Raw genomic sequence first — 21946 nt, forward strand, 5'->3', positions numbered from 1 at the left:
TGAGACCTCTCTCATCACATGGCTGAGAGGGTCTGCACCTCTAAACAAGTACTATGAAAATAACTAACATTAAATGACACTTTGTGTAGCGTTTATGGTCAACAAGTCCTTAAATTACACAGAGGAATGGACATTTTGGAAGATCAAGCCATTTTGTAAAGCCTCAAAACAGCTACTGAATGGACCCTGTGGTGAGATAGATTTTTGACAGGAGCTGTTTCCAAGGTCAAACATGAATTTCCATTCATACCTTTTTTATATCTCAAATTGATCTGTGGAAGTGGTTTTGTAGTTTTTGACTATTGGACAAACTGGACTCAATGTCACAAGCCCCACTTCCTTCCCATTTGGTTAAAGTCTGCATCTAAATGTGTGGTTCGCTCCCTTCACTTTTGTTATATTTTTGAAGATGCAGGCGCAACCGATTTTCTTCTCTTGGAGAATCAGGTGAATGATGCTCAATGCTTTATAAGGGGTTCAATACAGAGGGACATCTTAAGAGTGTTGACATTACAGGTAAACCCAAACTCAAACATAGTTGCTTGTCTCATCCAATTTGGAGCATTCAAAGAAAAAAAAGTAAGACATAGTCACTATAGCCCTCTTTAAACTCCCAGGAGTTGAAGAATTATAGATGGACTGTCTGACATTCTTATGTTTTATTGTGGCTATAGCCTTTTCATGAAAATAAAAAAGTCTGGTTTTTGTGGTTCACAGCCAGCACAAAAAATATATGGATTTCACTCTTTAAATTGAAGAGTGATTCAACTTCATTTAAACACAATGATACACCAGCTGTTATTTTACCTGCTGCTAAAACACAATAAAGCAGGTAAGCAGTAGATGAAAACTGAAACAAGATACATGTACCCCTAAATGTCTAACAAGTGTCCATATTTCACAGGTTGAAGGGTGACTGTAATAAAGAAATTGCCCTATTGAACTGATAATAATCCCAGCCCACCATAAATGAGTCTGATCCCTCAGTAAATTGAGCCCTTGGTGAGGTGGAGTGGTGTCAGCACCTAGCCAACTCTCGGATGGCTCTCTAATCCTCGCTTCCCTCTCACCACCACCCTCATCGTCTAATCAGTCTTGAACACACACATAACGCTCACACCCATTTGAAACACACACACACACACACACACACACACACACACACACACACACACACACACACACACACACACACACACACACACACATGCACCCCAAGTACTCACCCTTCCTCACACTCGGGCTCAGCCATCTCTTCAGTGTGATGTCACTGCTAATCCACGCTTGGTTATCCGCTGGGCTGCAGTGCTGCCAGAGGGATATGGGGAGGAGATGGAGTGAGTTTTTGGGAGGTGGTGGTGGATTGGAGTGGGGAAGGGGGGTTGGGGGTGTAATAAGGCACGTCATAAAGTTTTCTCTCTAAAACCATGCACTTCCATTACCCCCCCACCACAGAGAAAACCAAAGTCTCACACCGAGCCATACTGAGCAGCGTATGCACAAATGCTAAATGGAACACGTATTTCAGTTCTGATAGGAGAGATAAAACACAGCTGCGAGTACATTCACAGAGGCCTGTAGCTCCCATTCGAGGCACAGAGGAATCATTAGAGAGTCTGCTGGATTAAGCCCCCCCCCTCTACCATATGCATCCATAAAATGCAAGGCCTTTTTATTGACAGCTTGTCCAAAAAGAGGAATTACCCACATGGTTGTGGCCCTCGTTCCATATGGCACCAGGCTATTAACAAACATTAGTTGACTGTAATAGCAGTGGTATTAAATTCATTATCTTTTTTATGTGGGATGTGTGATTTTCTGTATGTGTATGTGTGCATGTGAGAGTGGGGCTAGAGTGCATGTACACACAAACCAATGTGTGCCAGTGTGTGTGATTAGAGACTTCTAATGTTCCAGCTCTGGGGATTTGTAGCATGAGATAAGAAAGGGCATTATTGCTGAATTGTGACGGTCCAACAGAGCAAAACTGTTGTTTGAAAATGTGCAAATGTTTCCTTTGCTGAAGCGTTTATACAATCTACATATTGTCTCACACAAAGCTGCATCTGATTTTGTTACGCCGTGCCTCACAAATGCACACAGGGTAGCCATGCATGAGCTAGTACGAGACCAGTGAGTGAAATTCAATCTATTTGATTTTGTATTTTCCTCACTTACCACATATCTGTTTTAATCTTACCTTAAGCATCCTTGAAATTAGTTGTAATCCGGTTAAGCCTTTTTGAATCTGCTTCACAGCCACATTACACCCAATTCATTGCCCCATAAACATTCACACTGCTAAACAGTAGCTCACTGAGATTGTCCACAAGCCAAAATTCACATTCTATAGATGTTAAAAGATCAAACGCTGTGGTATTTGTGCATGTGTGACACAGGCCCAGACTTTCCGTAGGTTAAAAGGGTTTAACATTAAGCAATTTAGCAACAGATCACACATTTGAGGCACAATCTGAAATGACGTACACTGTCTGTGTCAAATGTGTCACTGTCTCCTGTTACTGCGAAACCTGTCGAGCAATATTCTGGGCAGACACTGTCAAGTGAAAGCTGCCAGACACATGACAAGTGTTTGTGTTAATATTCCACACCTTGGATCAAATGCTGGGCTGGCGAAAATCAACAAAACAAGTACATTTCCCAGTATTTTCTTCAGTGGATAAGTCTTCAGAGAGATTAATTGTCCTCTGTGATCCTGTTCTCATTACAAGAAGCAGGGGACTCAAACACACGTAATAACAGGGCAGACTGCTGTTCCTTTGTAACATGTGGCTAGCTAAATGATCCTAAATAAGATAGATGACAAGGATAAAGAAAATCATAATCTGCATTTTGCACAATGGAACATAATAGTCTGAAGAGAACAAGGGACAACATACAGAGCTCCTGTTTCCAGCGCCTGGAGCAGCACACCTAGTCGAGAGCAATTAAAATGAGAGGATTCAATTTTGTCAAACACCAGGAACCTCAGATAAATCATGTATCTAATTTTCCAGCGGAGGACGTTGCCTCACGCCGGTGCTATCATGTTTGTTATGGTATTTTAGAGAAACAGCTGGCTACTGACAGAGTGGGTAAAACAACCCCCTACCCCAAATGATGCTAATCCTAATCATTTCAGGACCCAGGGGTGAGAGAGGGATGGGTGAGAGTGTGAATAAAAGACGGCCTCAGACTGGTGCTGGTGGAGAATTTAGAGAGGAGCAGGAGGGGGAGTAAGACAGCACGTCTCTGCATGGTTTCCATGTGGGAGAAATCCACTTACTTGAACTGATAAAGATTTAATTAACAGAAGACCCTGCAATTACTCCATAATTAAAGTAATTTGTCCCCTTGTTTGGATGAGGAGGCAAGGCGCCACATGCCTCTGTGAGAGCACGATGAGAGGGAGAGGGCATCAGAGGCTCAAAGAGGTACACTCTTAATGTTTGAATGTAATGCTTGATTTTCCAAAACCTATTTTCACCTCGCATGTTCTAATACAATATTCGTACCAGCTTCTCTTCCGCCTGTGTTTATTTGCTTTTTATTTGACAACTCATTTGTTATTCATTGAGAAAGTAATAAGCTGAGTGCAAAGTATCATCAAGAGCCACATGCAATAGTAAATAGGTCTGATATAATCATAATCCTCTTCAAACTGCACCGCATACAGCTTGAATTGTGTAATAGAAGGGCTACAAAGCTCGCTGAAAGCTAGAAATAAGAAAGTGGTGCTTTTGTTTGACAAGATCAAATTGCACGAATCCAAAGTGAGAGTCCTGTGTGAGGTGTTTGACCTTGGGCTTGGTGCAAGGTGGATCTAATTTACAGCAAAGTATCATTGCATTATTGATGGGGAAAAACACGCTCCGTAACAACTAGTGACTAACCACACAAGACAGAAATAGTGAGGAATTAACAACATCGTCCAATATGTGCCACCGTGCAATGGCAGTCCAATTAGCCTGGAGATAAAAGAAAAATGACTGCCAAGTTTACTATATTAAAAACCATGGAGAAAAATGTGTCTTATGTTTGCTTCTGAGGTTAATTTACGCGAAGGGGAAGAGCACTATCTCTTATTTACAGATGATGATCTGCATATAATTTGCTTCAGTTTCATGCTGGGTAATTGAGGTAAATATCACAGCCACAACTTGCCAGCTAAGGAGTCCTGCTGATAAGTTGGCGCACAGCCCGCAGCCACCTGTGGCATTTCACATGTTCCATCCCGGGGCAAAGAAACATGTAGAAGCGAGGCGTTTAATGTATCTTCTACAGAAACAATCAAACATGTGCTCAAATGTGCCAAGTATGGCTTGATACCCTTTTTTAAATAATTTTCCTGTCAAGATGTTTTGTTAATTTATAAATGCCTTACAGATTTTATGAGTAACATTAAAAAATAACAACATAAAAAACTGCAGTATTAGAATACCTGCAAGGGCCAAGACAGTAATGATATCTTGAATATTTGCCTATTCAGCTGCATTATGGGAAACGTAGGATTGGGCTAGACACATTCTAAAGTTATGGCTTTTCTGCTTTTTACTTCTTTTTTTTCTGTCTTTTGTGAATTCCCCAACTTTATGGAAGAGCAATTTCTTAAATGCGGGAGTCCCCCTTTAATATAAAAAGTTGATGATCTATATTCATTGACATACCATCACTTCCCCCTAATTTCATAAGCAGATTGACAGACTTAATAATGTGTATATGTGTTACTTAGCCAAAGTCAATTTGTAATACAATTCTAGGAAAGCTGAGAAATATCATTGTGTAAAATTGAGTTGTGTGGCTGTGAAAAGTGTCAGGAGTTAATTAGTTTTAAAAAGGTGATGCTAGAAGTCCTGAGGTTTGTGTCAATCTATTCCAGTCGCAGCGTGAGTACAACACATGAACCTTACTGTCTCATGCAGGAAGCTGGTCCAAGAAAGAAATTGTATCATTCCTCTTTATTCGCATAACCCTGCCCTGCTTAAGGCAGGGGAGCCACCGAACGATCTCAAAATTAACATGCTGTCACCTTCAGTGTCTCTTCTGTCATTCAGAAAAACAGGCAAGTGTGCAGACATCTGAACCCATCTCACATCTACTGCAGGAATGTTAATTAGGAAGTATGGCATCCCACAGCTCCATGCCTCTCCAAACGCCTAACTGACATGTTATGTATTTAAATCCCTTTCATGTGCCCTTATTATAGAGGAGATGAAGTCACATGCGAATTATGGAAAATGTCATCATCATACAATATTTTTGCATGCACATAAAAATAAAAGCTCAAAAAAATGCCTGTGCCCCCTGTGCATATTTGTCAGACATGTCTTGCGTGTGATGCCAGGATTTAAATCCGGAATAAATCTAAGAGCTGTATAATTAATTTAAGAAAAACATATAAAAACAAAAGCACATGGAATGTTAAAGATTAATCATTAATGTCCTACTATAAATATACAGTCTACATATCTCCTGTGGTAGCGTAATTGCACACAGAGGATTTTCGGGGCATGCAAATTTAGCTCAATACAATTCCTCTTGTTTCAAATGTATTTATACTGAGTCTTTTTCATAATAAACATCAAACTCCCATTCCTTTGCTCTGTGTTATTGGCTTTTTAATGCGACAGGCTCAGTGGTGTGGTGGGCTTCGTGCCAACCTCTTTATTATTGAGGAAATAGTGCCCTCTTCTGGCTTCAGAGGAAGACTACACTCCGCTCCAAACACCAGGGAATGTTGCTCATGCAGTGATTTTCTGTGGGAAATATTAAGATGATGCTGATAAGAGATACAGGACATGTGAATAATATAGACTTGGAAATGTGTTCCCTATCTCACAAATGCTTTGTTTGATAGAGATATCAAAATCCAGGGACTTTTTGGCAGCCAAGATAGCAGGGAAATAAATGCTCATAGTAAGGAGTGATGAAACACATGTGTAACTGTGATTTAACATTGCTGCCATGTTGTACGTACACAGCAAAGAGCAAAGACATCAAAGGCAATAAATAGCATCAACTGTACTACCTTTTAAAACCACTAAAACAAAATCACAACCACATGAACAAATTAAAGAAGGGCTAAAATCAGAGACGACCAACTCACTTTAAGCTCTTTTTAAAAAATATTTTATTCTTTGCAAAGGAGGCATTGGGAGCATCAGTGCGTTCTATGGCTTGTGTACAGAGTTCCTGTATGAGACAGAATCATAGAACAAGCCCTTGGGTGAACTGAGGGCCCCACCCATGTTTACCGAGGAGGAATGTTTGAGGCAGCTACTCTGCAGCTGTTACAGAACACGGTCTTAAGCAATGGGCACAGTGTTAGAGCTGAAAGTGTTGGAGAGGAATGCAACTGTACAATATGTGGCTTAGTACTTGACCCTGCTCGGCAGTTACATAAAATCTAAATTCACAAATGTGGTATGCAAGAAGCGTAATGCTGCTGATGTTTTTAAGAATGCTAGGTATGTTTCTCTTAGTAAGTGAGCCCTTAATTGGACTGGATTCATATTACATCCAAAACACATTTGAATGCTATAATAATAATGTTACGATCAACTCATAGATTTAATGCTCAATATTGTATTTGTTAAACTAGAGTTAGACTTAATGCATTCAGCTACACTCTACATATAGGCAGTCTGGTAAGCTAACATAGCAGAATAATGCAGATTTGTCCCAGATTCTTTACTTTCAATTCACCGGCTACTTTTTTGATCCACACACAATAGAACTCACCAATGTTGGCATGGTGTGCGATAATATCATTATTCTGCTGGTTTGCGAGCAGCTGAACAGCCTCCACTGTAATCCAGAGCTGTCAACACTCCACGATAGCAGCAGTTTGGGTTTAGGACTGTTTACAGAAACACTTTGGATCTGAGAAGAGTGGTCGTTACATCTTGCATTTGGAGACAAAAAAACATCTCCTTATATTTGGTATAATCTCTGAATGCTGCTGAGACTGTGCCCAGGTTTGACAGCGTACAAATCATTGGATCAGACCCAGCGTGGGATAAAGCTAACAACAGTGCAGATTGAATACAGTACATGTGTGTGGGGCATGGACACGGCTAGCCAACAAGCTAGGTGGATGCATGTGGTAGTTTGTTGTCAAATAGGCCTTAGCTATACCTTTAAAAGCACAGCCATAAAGAAAGCAAGTTGTATTATTGAAGCACCACCAGTGAGGAGAGGCAATGTATCTCACTACATTCATTATCAAACCCTTCAAGGTGGGTTTGACTCCTGTTTTCTCTCTGGTGGTGTTTTGGGGGGTGGGCGAGATCATAAAAAGGGGATTGGGGTGAAATGATGCAGGGCACCCACACACACACAGTCACACACGCAGGCACACACATACACACACACACACACCATTTATGCAGGAGAAAAAATATATTAACATTTGCATTACAAAACAGTACAAGGGCCTCAGTGTAGTAAAATAGCTCTTCTGTCATAAAAAGAATCCATGTGGGCTGTCTCTTCCCTATGTATGCAAAAAACTATCTCTCCCTTTGCCTTCAACAAAATATCTCTTCTCCTTTATGAAAAATATTCCCACGGTTTGATGGGATTTGAGGCACTGGATTATATCTCTGTACACAAAAAGTATTTTCCCCCGCCTCCTCAAAGTTCAGCAGATGGAAGCCAAGAGAGCTACGAGATGGAGATGCCGCTAAGGGGTCAGGGCCGGCAGGGCGAAGGGGAGAGCTGAACCAGATCGCCATTATACTCAAAGATTCTCTCAGCTTTTCTCCCAGCCAACAGTCCAGCTGTCTGGCTCTCTAATAACTCACACCCACCAGGAATTGAACTAGAATATGTTATCAGTGTCCGTCTGCTGTTCCTTCTACCTTATTTAAAGGCCATCCGATGGAAACCAGCAGTGATAATAGTGTAAAACAATCGTCTTTAAAGCAGTCTCAGGTGAAATCGTATTCAATCCTGGAGGAGCCACGCGTGGTCCACGTCCCTGTATGTCACAGTGGCCCTGAACAATCTGTAACGGCTCTCTGTTGTAAAGAATCCACAGTATATGACCAGAAGACTTACTACTTTCTGCAGCTGGCTTACATGAACCAAAGAAAGCACAAAATCATTTCAACAGTTTCACAGCATGTTGGCATTCCTGTCTAATCTTCTCTACCGGAGCAGGACCCTCGGGCTCAGTCCACCGGGCCCTGGAAGATTAGCTTGGCGAAGCCCTTAGTGAGGCCGAGCTGGGTGGCACAGAAGGGGCAGGCGGCGTGGAAGGCGTGGGTGCCGTGGGGCAGCGGGATCTCCGCCCAGTATTTCACTGATTTCTCAGAACACACGTGTCCGCATGGCACGAAGGCGTGGGTGGGGGCCCCTGTGTCCACGTAGAAGGCCGGCTCGCAGCCCAGCCACAGCGGCACGTAGGGCCCGACCATCCGGCACATGGGACACTCTCGCTGAGCGTTGGCATCCTGTTCCGAGCGGTGGCCCCAGTTGTGGTAGCCGTGCACATGGCCGCAAGATAAGTAGACCCAGGGCTGCTTCTCCTCCAGAGAGGAGAGGGCGCGGCTGCGTTGCATGCTGGGGAAGGCGAGGGTGTTCAGACCCACGGGGCACTGGGGGCGCCCCGCGTTGATCTCCTGCCTGAGGGCCTCCAGGTGCTTTTGGGTGGGAGTGTGAAAGAGGCCTTCTGCAGTACGCCACAGCAGAGTGGCTCCGCAGAGATCCACCAGGGAGCCGTCCTGCAGGATGTTGCTCTCATGCTCCACCTGCAGAGGGGGACGAAGCAGACGTTCAGTTTCACTAAGCAGCGATACCATCAGTCATTTTCTATTTGGGATTTAAAAACATGTGCTTGATTAAGGTCACAGTGGCCCTTCTGCTGTATGTATGCAGCTACTGACCAGTTTGCCTGGAGTCTGTGCCGAGCGGGTCTCTCTCAGCGTGTAGACGTCCCCACAAACAGAGATCTCTCTCCACACGCCAGGCTTGGACTCCTCTGTGAAACCACCCTTGGGATGCATTACAAGCACGCCATTGGTTGTCAGTCCGTCCATGTGACCATCGGGGTTCTTCCATTTTGCAGCTTTTTCCTGTAGAAGCGACAGAGTACACATGCAAAGCGATTGTTACACAACGCTGCCAAATGTGTTTAATACTTCATGTCTATGGTACACTGAGTAGTACTTACCCCAAGGAAGATGTTTTTGGAAGAATCAAAACCAGCAGCGTAAATGCGGGCGGTGAAAGGTGGGACGCGCTCGCAGACCACTCTGCAGGCAAAGCGTGAGATGGTGCTCTGAGTGATGGGGGTCTCCTCTCCCTCCTGGCCGCCTGCTACTGTGTCAGTCACCACGAAGTCTATGGGGCTCTCAGTGGATCGCCCAATCTACGCAGAAACACAGTATTCTTTCAATATCATGCTTTGGATTTCTTGTAACTATAGTGGCATGATGAAAAGGGGTTTCTTTTTCCTTGAACTGTTTTGACTTCCTGGCAAGCCATTTGTCATGTTGTGGCAGTTTGATGCTGCACGGGATCACATTGCTGTGTTTGGGAAACCAAATGTGGTCGTGTCTCAGAATTGTAACCAAAGTTTTACATAGCAGCATATTTTTGATATATCAGTAGATCTGTGGAAAAATTCCAAGCTTCTTTTATTTTTTATTCAGGCCTATTTTTAAGCAGACCATAGAGGTCAACACTTAACATTCTCCAGAAACTTCCCAAGCTAGAAAGAGGAGCACTTCAAGCTTTCATTTCCTCTTGTTTTTTTTTCATCTTAAAAATGATCCTGAAGTCCTGTTTTTTAAATGAATTTCCTCTTTTCTGAAGTGTTTATAATTACTCAGTGTTGCTCATAGAAACATGGACACAGTATAGGGCTGATGTGAAGCACGTGTCTGCAGTGCTGACTTCCCTCTGGTCATCTTTTCCTTGCTGTTGACATTATACAATCAGGACACTGAACTCACTGGTGGAGTGTGATGGGAAAAACCACCAAATGTGCACCGATTTTAAAAGGCTTAGCTGCAAATGCTCTTATTTAATTAGACTTTAGACTCCTGATTACAACATACTGTAACTATTTTCATAAATCATTGTGGAGATAATTCTAAAGAAGAAATGTATCTCAGCTTCTCAAATCAATGTAAAGCTTTTATTTGTTATAATTCGTATTACATTTTGATGTTTGAGTTTGTAATGTGAAAATAAAACAAAGCTGGTCATATAAGAAAAGCAATCTGAATACTTCCCCTTTGGCTCTGGGAAATAATCTAATCGCTCAATAATGAAAGTAATCCTTAGTTCCAGCCCTAAAGCAAAAGGACAGGTTTTTAAAAATACAATCCAAACAGTTAACAGTATTATATGAGGGGTGTGTACCTGAAACATGTCGGTGTCTTTGTCGTGGCAGTACTCCACCACTACCGTGTGGTTCCTGGACAGCGTGTAGGAGATGCTGTGTTGGCCTTTACAGTTCACAGCCTGCAATATAACAAGGAATTTATGACATGCTACTCATTGGGATACCATATTAAAAAACACGACAAATGCATATCTCAACAATTGAATAAGAAGCCAAACAACATATTTATGTCATTATTTATTTATTTTGTTTTGTTTTAGTGAACCCTTTGATGTCTTGGTTTGTGGCTTTAACACCGGATATGAGAGTGCCAAAGGAGAGGCACTGCCATATGCCTTCTGCAATCACTGCTGAGGTTCAATTACAGAGCAGGCAAACAAACCCCACTATTAAAATGCACTCAATTGATGAGTCACACCCTAAGTCTTAGAACAACTATAGATTTATTTCCTTTTAACAACAACAACCAAAGTGTTTTAGCTTTTCATTAAAATTGAGATTTCTCACAGATGACATTTAAGGAAGAATACTTCCTCATTATATGACATGCTGTGTGCCAGGAATTTCTGGTAGAGAAAAAGGGAAGAGCGTGTAAAGTCACACTCCCATGACAGTGACCATAAAGCGCCCACTGGCCTCAGTTCACACAAGCCTGGCTACCAGCTGAGCTGCCTCAGTCCGAGCAGTGAGGCATACGATACGATATACTTTATTGTCCCAGTAAGGAAATTTGTTCTGGACTCCGGCCTGCAGTTCCGCATACATGTACATATACAAACATAGTAGACATTAAAATACATACACATATCATCAGTCATACACCGTTTGAACAAACTCAATACACAGACGCACATACTAAAGGCCAACATTTAAAAAGAACATTTCATTACATTTGACTACATTTCATTTCATGTGAATGTTAAGAAGCCTAATGGACATAGGTAGGAATGATGAGTGCTTATAGCGGTTCAGCCTGCTCTTGGGAACCCTGAATCTTCTACCAGAAGGTAGGAGCTGGAATTCTGGGTGGAGTATGTGGGTGGGATCAGACACCATTTTTGTTCGCCTGTCTGATAATGGACTGCTTGTATATGTTTTGGAGAGATGGGTGTTTTTTAACCCCCATCATTTTCACAGCAGTCTGTACCAGGCGAGCGATCTGTGACTTTGACTGCACTGTCAAGTTACCATACCAGGCAGGCAGTGATACCATACCTCATGATGCTCTCCAACACTGCATGATAGAACAGTAACATGAACTTCTGGTCGTCTCCGAAAGCCCAGAGTCGACGCAGAAAGTACAACAGCTGTTGAAGTCTAGAGCACAAACTTTGAACATGCGCCTTCCAGCTGAGTGTATTATCTAGATTCTAGATGGACACCAAGGTACTTATAGGAGCTGACCTGAGTTATGGGTTCATTGTGATGGATAACCACCGGCCTAAGGTCCCCCACTGCCTTTGGGTCCCACACCATCTCCTCAGTCTTCTTCACGTTCAGCACAAGATGATTAAAATCACACCACTGCACAAATCTCTCTAACTCAGAGTGATAAGCCGATGAACTGCTGCCTTTGTGCATTAAGCCAAGGATAGCTGTATCATCTGAGAATTTGATGATATAATTCTCCGGGTGGATTCTTGTACAGTCGTTTGTGCACAGTGTGAAGAGGACCGGGGAGCTCACACAACCCTGGGGGGCTCCTGTACTGATGCTCCGGGGCTCTGAGAGGGCATTGTTGACCCTGACGTGCTGAGTGCGATTGGTTAAAAACGAGAAATACCATTTCAAGATAAAAGGATTCGTACTGAACTTTATCCGTTTTTGAAGCAAGATGTGAGGCTGCAGTGTGTTAAAAGCCGAGCTAAAATCCACAAACAGTAGGCAGAGGCAGGGTGGGTTAAAGTCAGACCCCTCTCCCATTGACACTTCACCACATGCCACTATCATCGCGCTCTAATCTGCGAATACCATTTCCCAAACAACCCCCGCCTTTGTCACGTGCGACAGGGAGAGAGAAAGTGGGTCACCAGCGCTGCCACACTCTGCTGAAACATCAGAGACAGACGGGGACAAATGTCATCATCACATGCCGTCTCGTCTCCACAGCGCCGCCACAAACAAATGGGGCTCCACCTGTTCCACGGCTAAAAGGAGTTCCTGCACGTTCCAAAACATATATTTTTATAAACACCACGCCCCCCCCCCTAAAGTCACACACACCCTCCCTCAGTTGAAGGAGACATAAACAACCCAGCAACAGGCTATCCGGCCCTAAAAGGATTGCCAAAGTAAACAATCACTACTGCACAAATGCAGTGATTGAGATTAAATGAGCAAGTGTGAAAGCAGACGCAGGGTTTGTATAGGAGGCTGGCAGAGGCATCATGGGAGCTCCTCATTATCTGTCATGAACACCAGAGTGTGCACAGACACGTGAGATTTCCCTCTCTGAGTAACAGAGCATACTCAGCTCAAACGCATGAGACACACAGAGGGAGCCGTTGGGGGACTGCTGTAGAAAGATTTTTTAGAAAAACAGGAGATGGCTTGGATAAATTTACTGCCAACTTAAAAAGAAAGCTCTCCTCGAATTAACCTCACCACCCTGCTTGTCTGGGAAGGGCTATATTTGACCGTGTGTGCAGCTGCGAGTGCAGGGTCAGGGAACAACTTCCTCCTCAGCTCACCCTCCTAATCCCCGGCCTGGTAACAGGGTGGCAGAGAGGAACGGTGGAGGAAGGGGAAGAAGAAGGTCACAGCAGCTCATGTCTCTGAAACAGTGTGTGACTAATTGTGCAAAGGGCACATTTGCTCAGTTGAGCCGTGCAGCTAAAAACAATCCGATCCAAGGAAACATGGTTTTCAGAGCAAACTGTCTGAGGAACAAACGTGAGAAAGAAATGTCAAGCCACATTTGATCACCCGCTGCAGCACAACAATCAACTCAAAGTCAGTTGAAATGATGAATCCCTGCGAGGAAAAAGCCTCTGTCACAGAAAAATAGCTATCTGGAGTCATGTTCCACAAGGTGAGAGTAACCCGAACCACAGGGCCTTCAGCCAGAGAGCTAAACTCCCAACAATTGTCTACAATATTGGGCTTCAAGATGTGCCGAGGTAAGCAAGTCCTCCGGCTTGTTTAGCACTTTTGCTTGGGAACCAACGGCAGGAATGCAGACGTGTTATACTGGAGGGGGCCGTTTCTGGCAGGCACTGCGGTGCATAGAAAGAGCTATGAGGCCCGCTTAGGAACTACAGTGATTGTACTGGAAATGTCAACATTAAGGTCTGCCAACAATAATGTAAAGGAGTTCACCGCGCGTCCCATAAGCTACTGAAAACATTCTGCTGCTCAAACAGAACTTGTTTTTCAAAATGTTCCTTCAGCTGTGACTCCTCTACCTTCAATCCCAATGTGTCTAAGTACATTGACCCGATTACTCATTCCCCTCTCTGTTAGTTATTCACATGCTTATACATTTTGTCCTAAAATAAGCAACAAAAGACAAGTGGATAAGTGTTCATTCTGACTGAGAGTCTGTTCAGTACAACCACTTATTCATCCTGTGATCTGTTTGGGTACCTTGCTTGCCTGGGGTGTGTTGAGGATGTGCACGGTGCTCGGCTTAACACCGTTGGCTTTGGTCCTCCTGTATAGCGCAAATCTGCTTTTCCGTCTACCCCGATCTCCATTGGGCAGAGAGCCATTGTACCTGTGTGTGTGGGGGGGGGGGGGGGGGGGGGGAAGGACAGCAAATTAGCAAAACAGTTACAAATGCATATATAAAAAAAGTTGAATCCAATGAGATTTATAGGTTAAATGTCTTGTAGTCATATAACAAGAAACATTCATGTAGCTTTGACATCCATTACATCACTGGCAATCTAATGTACCCTATTAGCAATCTAAGCGTTACCTTGGATAGTGTCTCTTATTACATAATGCACTCTGGTGCTTGTGATTTCGGTGAGCCAGCTCTGTGTAAACTGCAGCTGTTCTTTTGCGCCGTGTCCCAGGCGGGAGCATCTTTTAAAATGCACGTCAGGTCTGGGAACGCACAGTCTGGGTGAATAACTGGCTCTCATGAAAGCATTACGGTCTTTTATATCTGGAATTTAAACACTTATAAAGAACATCAACATTTAAAAACCCCCAGCATCCCTAGAAGTTGTTATTTCTCTTTTCCCTCCTCAATATCAGCCCCTCAGACACCTAGCATGGCAGCTCCTTGTGAATGGAGAAGCCCCTTCCGGTAGGGCCGTCCCTCTCCCCATCCACCAGCTGGTTCCTACAGCTGGGACACCCCATGCTCTACTGCCATCCAACACACACCTTCTGTCACACACCCTAACCACCGTGTGCAAACAGACACTGTACAATGGATATAAAGCTATTATAGGCCTCAAGTTTGCATAGCAGTGCATATCAAGAGGGAGGGAAATTGTACGACTACTAAAGCATCATTCCGATATTTCTCCTTTTTGCAGCAACACAGATTCAACAGTAGCAACAAGAGCTCCTTCCTGCTTCTCCCTACCTCCGTCCAAAGCTTCTCCACCTGTCTCATGTCTCCTCACGGCTGGCCAGGCATGGAAACACATGGTCCCAGTCAGCACAGTGCACAGAGTTGGCCTGCAGGACAAGCCACCCACAGAGAGCTCGAGAGGCCCTGTCTGATACTGTGGACAAACTGAAACTAATATACTGGAATAATAGTGGATAAGTAAATGTATCAGTATTTAAATATGTTTAGATTGTTCGCTTTTGCAAAGACTCTTCAGCGTTTAGCTCGAATGTTGATTATTGTCTAATAGTGGCGTTATTCACTCTTGGACCAAGCTACAGGGGAGAAAGCAGATCAGTTATTTATGTGTTTTTATGGTCCTATGTGATCCTAAATAAAATCCTTATGGAGCAGAAATGCTGATGCTCTCTCATTGATAAAGTTAGAAGCTAATTTAACATTGTTCTGACTTTACTCTCATTTCCTTTGAACTGTCCTAGAAAATCTCCCACCTAAATAAAAAGCAGCTAGACTAATATGTGGATCAGAGTTCTACTAAGTGGACTTGAGGGCTATCGGCTGGTTACCTGTGCCTTGGTGTCACACATATAAACAAAACCAATATATGCATTTTTGCATTTTCTAATGATCAATTCTTACTGCTGCTTTCTAACTCTTTGAGAAGAACAACCCACGGCTTCTTTTATTCACCTTTACTTCGAGGAAATATTCTGTCACTATAGGAACTGCCACATTAGTGAAGGACAGGCTTTTCAAAGCTCTTTTTCTTCGGACCTGTGCGAGACAGACAGTGGATTTACCTTCCAATACTTAGGAGAAGGGATTAGAAGACGCTGGCGAATCACCACCTTTCCTCGGGGTTGCACTAAAGGAGCCAACAGCATCTCCTTCCTCTTGTGCTAACATAAAAGGCTAGTGTTCGCAGAATGAGGAGGGGATATGCGGAGTGGTTAAACCCTCATTAGCATGACACAGAGGCAGGGTGGTCTTAAAGGGTCACAGAAGATGGCACCGAGGTTAGATGATGCTGCAAATCAACTACAGGCTAGTAGTGCTCCGGTTAGGTCAAACTGTACAAGTACATCAACGCTACATGGGAGGCAGCCAGATGGCACAGTGAGAGGGAAGAGCATCAGTCAACTGACTCAGATTTAAGCTGCCATGGCCTCAAGTATCCATCTGACTGATATAACCTTGCACCAGACACTGACACCAGACCAGCTCCACCAGCACGCTGACCTTGTTGTGGAGCTGAGGAACGCAAAAGGATAACTAGGGATGCTCAGTATGGCTTTTTTCAACCGATACCAATACATTTCTGCTTTTCATAGCGGTCCTGGTAATAAGATAACCAATAATTGTATACGTTTATAGCTTTAAAATAAGGGCATAAACTGTAGTTCATGCATTAAAAAAAGGCTAGCAAGTAGTGAACAAAGACAGATGACTTTAAACTCGATCACTACGACCTAACCAAATCTAACTGACATCACTATTGTCAAAAACAAAACGAGTACTGGCTCTTGTTTGTTCATTTATTTTTTCAAATAAAGTACATCTAAAAACTTGTAATGCAAATGTATATCTGTGAAAAGTCCACATCGGTGACATGATGTTTAGTCTGACTTAGTCTAGTCAGCGTGCTTGTATTTAATAAAATGTGGCTTGTATTATTAGCTGATAATTTATCTGCAATCATGTTGTTATTGTTCCCTGCAGTCAACATGTTGCAGCGTACCCCAAAATGCTCCCATAGGCTTGTGCACAGTATTGAAGTTTATGTTAAATAACGTTTATTTAACATAATATACATTTCCCATTAACAACAGAATACATGTCCGCTTTAGGATAAGTTTTCTTCTTGGATGAATCTGTGTAGCATCCTCCGAAAAAATCAGTGCCAGTTTGTACCAAAGATGTCTGCAAGTTGATTTGTGCACTTCCTTTACAGACCGGTTCTTTAGGGGGAAATGTACAAAGTTCAATCAATAGGCCCAGTCTCCCTGCCACAATGGACAGAGGAGGCTGAGGAGAGCGGCAAGGGCTGGGTCCTAATCAATCCATCCTTTCATTTCCAGGATACCCACGCAGCTACTCCCCCCCCCCCCCCCACCCCCCCACTGACCAGCACCAAGCCAATCCACCCAGGCAAAGATGGGGGGCAGCCATGCAAGTAATAAGAGCCACCACGGTCATGGCAACAAACCACTGAGAGAACTGCTGCTCAAACACGCTTTGTTCCATGCTGTCAGCTATCTTGTCTACCATCAGTTTTATCAGTGGGATGTGATGTCATGGCAGTGATTATACACCCGTCACATCTGATTCAAATATGTGTCTTTATGTCAAGAGAGAGAACAAAAGTATCAGCTTCAAACGTGCCACATGTTAAGCCCGGGGTAATAAGCAGTCAGCACTTTTGGTCCCTTCTAATAAGCAGTATGTCTGTGAGTGTATGGGTGGAGGGCCAGGGACACAACCACACTCTGCATATATACCCTTTATTTATAAGCATCTCATTTCAAATGCTTCAAGCAAATGCTACACACATGTCATTTCGTTAGCACAAACAGTCAGTGCTTATGTTAAATCAGTTGCAATACGGGCCAAACTCTAATCACTGATGACACAGCAGGTGTTTTCCATAATCTGTGGCAAGCAACCGTTTGCCCTTGACAGTTTATCAATATAAACATGATTGTTCATGGTGATAAGTATCTGCGGTGTCTCCTGAACAAATCATAAAAAAACAGTAGTAGCTTCGTAATAGTTGATATAAACAAAGAAAGAGGCACGCCAGTTTGTACTCAGTGGCAGGATGAGACACGTCTAACTAATGCCACTATAACAGCCTTTCTTTTTTAACATCAACAGACCGTGGAGGCATATTGTTTGGTGTTTTATTACCTGCCAACATCATAGTTTCAGTATCGGTGGCAACACTTTTGAACCCTTGTGGTTTTCTTCAAAGGCTGTTTAAAAACTTACCAAATGTCAAATGACTCTTAAAAAAGGGTCTAAACACAATCTAAGAACTGTGCCTTAATGAAGTAGTCTAAATGGGCACTTAAGTCAGGATCTATCTTGTAAAAAAACAAGATCTGAGTAGGCATTTGATGCAAACAAGCACCGTTGACAAAAAGTAATTTAGCTGATGAAGAGTTAAGAATAGATTAATCAGCAACTATTTTGATGATCGTGTTTGATGATAAGTCCTTTATTAGTAAAAATGGGAGTTCTAAATGTTTAGAATTAGTGTTAACAGTATCCATTTTTTCCCATTATAATGACCAGATTGTGATTTAAAAGTGCAGCATGATAAGGTGTTTATCTTCATCCCCCACTTATAGCTGATGTTGGCAGTTGTGCTCCAAAGCCTGGCTACAGGCCCTCTACCTGACCATGTGGACAGCAGACATTACTCAATGTAAGTCATCCACTTTGTTTTGGGGAAAGCAAGGTATGTGCTTTCAAACTATTGAACGACACAATGATCTAAAGGTCAATTGTAGCATCTTGTGAATAATACAAGTCAGGGCCTTGTGACCACAGTGGGTGTCTCTTGAAGATGTAAAGTCTTGCGGTCTGAGGTACAGATAGTTTAGAAAATAGGAAGAACCCAGGGGGCTGGGGGAGGGGACCATCACCACTTCCGAATTCCTGAACCACATGAATCCAACTTTAAGGTAGAAGTAGCAGCTCAGAGTAGCTGAGTGTGGGCTTCGTTTCACCTGGGTTTGTAAAGTTGTGCTGAACGCATCTATTTGGTGGACAAAGCCTGGTTAAAATGTACCCAGGCTGTTGTTTATTTTAGAGAATGTAACATCGCCACCGACACGGCTCGGTGGAACCAAAATGTACACATTTCTGATTGCGCACGTGTCTGATTAGCTGAGTAACGTGAGCCCGTAAATATAAACTGGGCTTGGCGTCTTTCCCTGAGTATATTTTGAGAGTTCGCTGTGTAAAGTCAATGTCTGTTTAAAAATAAAAGGAAATGTCTTAAGGTCACACCTTATTTAAAAAAAATCACGTCGCTACGCTCAGTTACCTACGCGAGTGCCCTGTTGTGAAACTTCCTCAAGCCACATAATCGCCTTTACGTTAACGTAGAGGAGTCTTATAAAGTAAAGTAACACAAGAATGTATACAAGAAAAAGCACAACTTACCCCAGGACCACCAGCTCCCCGTATTTCACCGGGTCTTTGGACGGGGCGCAGTGCTCCTCTTGGCTTGACGAAAACATGAGGCTACTGGCTTCACTGTGTTACATTAGCTATACAGTAATAACAGCGGCTCAGAAATCACCGGGAAATACCTTCAAAAAACACGACAGGCTCTCATTTCAGATCATATATCCAGCGGCATATGTCTCTGTGCCCACGCCAATCCACTTTTCTATAAATAAACTGTCTCAAACTTCTTTAGCGTGACATGGCAAAATGTAACTTACTTGGCGGTCGAATCCGCTCTGAAGCCGATACAAAAACAGCGAGCAGCAGGGCCGGGATGTACCATTCGCTTGTTCTTTACTTTGTGTAGGGGGGGCTCCATTAAAAATGTTTATTTAGAATTTTGTTTTTGACCCTATTTTGGTTTTTAAAGTTATACAATATATATAGAAGACAAAATAGAAGTACCTTGCGTTTAATCTATTGTTCGTTAAATAACGTTATTGATTTTAGAGTAAACCCCCCCCCTACTTTTAACACCTCAAATGGTCTATGGGTCGCACCCTGTGTTATGTAAACAAAGAGTACAATTTGGGAATTCTTAAAGGGATCATACTTTTCCTGAAATGTTTGCAGTTTCCAGTTTACCATATCCTACGAGAAAAAGGGATAACACACCGTTTGTCATAACCTGCTTTAAATATTGTCAGGATATGACTCACTCCTTTTCAGCACAGAGGTTGCAAGGTTCACACAATTGTATTTGACATTAATGTTTTTTGTTATAGTTACACAGGCCTAAGGGAGCCTGCAGAAGGTGGAGCAGTAATAGAAGGAAACACATGGTAAAAATAACTATCCTGGTACATTTCCTGACAGAGATAACATGCAGGGAGTCAAAGGATTGTAAAATCAGGTTTGCTTATTTTATTGGTGACCACATGGGCCCTTTGAAAAACTGTATTTGATTATGGCTTTATTGCAGTTGGCTAATGCATGAAAGGTTTTTTTTTAAACCTAATGACATCGCTGTTTGTCTGCATGCCCGGAAGTTTTAATTTCATATTGCCATTTCTCATTCTGATAGTTTAATTTTGTTGCTCGGCTTACCATTCTCATATTTCCTTTTGTCGGTTGCAAGCCCACAGGTATATGCTTATTTCATTCCGTAAAATCTCATTTCTGTATTCACCAAGCTCCGTGTGAGGAGATGCAAATCAATCTAATAATAACACATAGTAATTTGCATAATTGGTCCTTCTGAGAATAACTCAGACTGTCTAATGTAACCAAAGGTCTACCTTATGCGCGTTTGTCAAAAGACCTCTCAACCTTCCAGTATCTCACATGTCCAGTTGTTCTCACGGCTTTTTCTTCTTCACTTTTGTCTGGCCGTCTCATCCACATTTGACTGCCTCCGTCTTGTTTTCACAAGAACCTTCATGGCTGGAGGCGCCCTCACTGCTTCAGGCCCCTTCGGTGCTCCCATTGCAATTATGGCCTTCTGTTTGAACTGGTGTTCAGTTTCAAAGTGCCATAACACAAAAACAAAAAGGTAGTAGGGGTTTTCTTGGGTCCACGAAGTTACTTTCATCCCCACCCTTATTTAATTAAACTCTTTAATTCTATAAGATGCATTAATGTGTTATCCAATTTGTGAGCAGTACAACACAGATTAATCCGTGGCATTTGTTGGTTCCGTTCATAGCTGCACATACTTGTCCATTAATAGTACAGAGGAGTGGAGTTCAGCTCCTTCAGCAGTTGTGCAAAGGCTCAAGCTGCATTAGGCCTTTAACTGTAGGCCTAGGGGCTGAACTTAAAGCTGTGGGTATAATGAATGTTTACTGCTCTTTTGTGCCACTGTCTCTCTCCGCTTGCTTTCATCCATTTGGCATTGTCTGTGTAAACGAGCACTAGTCTTTTCTGTGTCTGACTGACTCACCCTCCCGTATGCGCGCACACAGATTTTTTTTTTTTGGGGGGGGGAGATCAAAGGCTCTCTAGCACATACCACACTGATGGAGAGCAGATGCAGGGAGTTTGCTGCTTTGCTGTAGTTGTGCTGGCATAGTGAGAGTGCAAATCTATGTTTAGGAGGAGGAGTTTAACGTTACCAGGCAAGAAGCATGCAAAGCAGAGGCCTACCGCAACAAGCTAAATTGCGCAATTGAGATCAAGTGTGTGCAATGATGACATAGGAAAGATAAAGCCCCTATTAAGTTCCTCACTGCTCTTTGGCAGGCTTCATACGTCAGACCTTCATTGGAAGTCATGGGGCTATTTGTAAGTACCTGACAAAGTGTAACCTCGGGCAAATTTCAATACCATTTTTAATCCTTCATTGTCTATGACAGGCTTTTCCAAGAACTGTGAGGCACATTATAAAAGGATAAAAGTGACAGAACTGTAGAAAATCATCATCAATTTTTCAGTTTTAGAGATCATCATACAATGAGATGTATTGCAAATAGCTTGTTTATTTCATTCATAGAGATCAAGGTATTTAAACTCATGACGGTAAATAAGTTAGAGGACTGTGTACATATAACAGCAGCCTCCAGCAACACGTTATGAAAGGTACTTGTGTTATCGAATGACAAACATGTTGAAGATACAGTAATTCCTGTCTCTTCGCGAGGTTTCCATGAGGGTGAACGCCAGATCTCCAATCAGCTGACTGCAGCATGACAGACAGTGTGGGAGAATGTGAGGAATGTGCTGATCCCATGTTGCTCGCATCCCTGACCCCCCGCACCCCCGCACCCCTGACCCCCCCCCCCCCCCTCAGCCGGCACAACAGTCCTGTTGTTTTAAAAAAGGTCTTTTAACATGCAGAAGATGAAAGCAAGAGCTTTCTGTGCAGATACCCAGAGTCAGGTCCAGTCACA

At 42.9% G+C, this 21946-nt stretch overlaps 1 protein-coding gene across 2 annotated transcripts; it reads right to left on the reverse strand.

The window, feature by feature from the left end:
* Positions 1-6112: 6112 nt before the first annotated feature.
* peli2 (pellino E3 ubiquitin protein ligase family member 2) lies at positions 6113-19374 on the reverse strand. 2 transcript variants are annotated; one of them, XM_079694765.1, is made up of 6 exons: positions 19053-19374; positions 13949-14069; positions 10372-10473; positions 9176-9373; positions 8889-9077; positions 6113-8753 (listed from the first exon to the last, which is right to left on the reverse strand). In XM_079694765.1, exons 1-6 carry the CDS (start codon positions 19127-19129, stop codon positions 8175-8177), a joined length of 1266 nt encoding a protein of 421 aa, XP_079550891.1. In that variant the 5' UTR covers positions 19130-19374; the 3' UTR covers positions 6113-8174. The 2 variants fall into 2 exon arrangements, with proteins under 2 accessions (XP_079550891.1, XP_079550890.1); XM_079694764.1 differs by having other exon boundaries at positions 13940-14069.
* Positions 19375-21946: the final 2572 nt, after the last annotated feature.

This window comes from Notothenia rossii (genome assembly GCF_949606895.1).
Source record: "Notothenia rossii genome assembly, chromosome: 7".
NCBI classification, from domain to species: domain Eukaryota; kingdom Metazoa; phylum Chordata; class Actinopteri; order Perciformes; family Nototheniidae; genus Notothenia; species Notothenia rossii.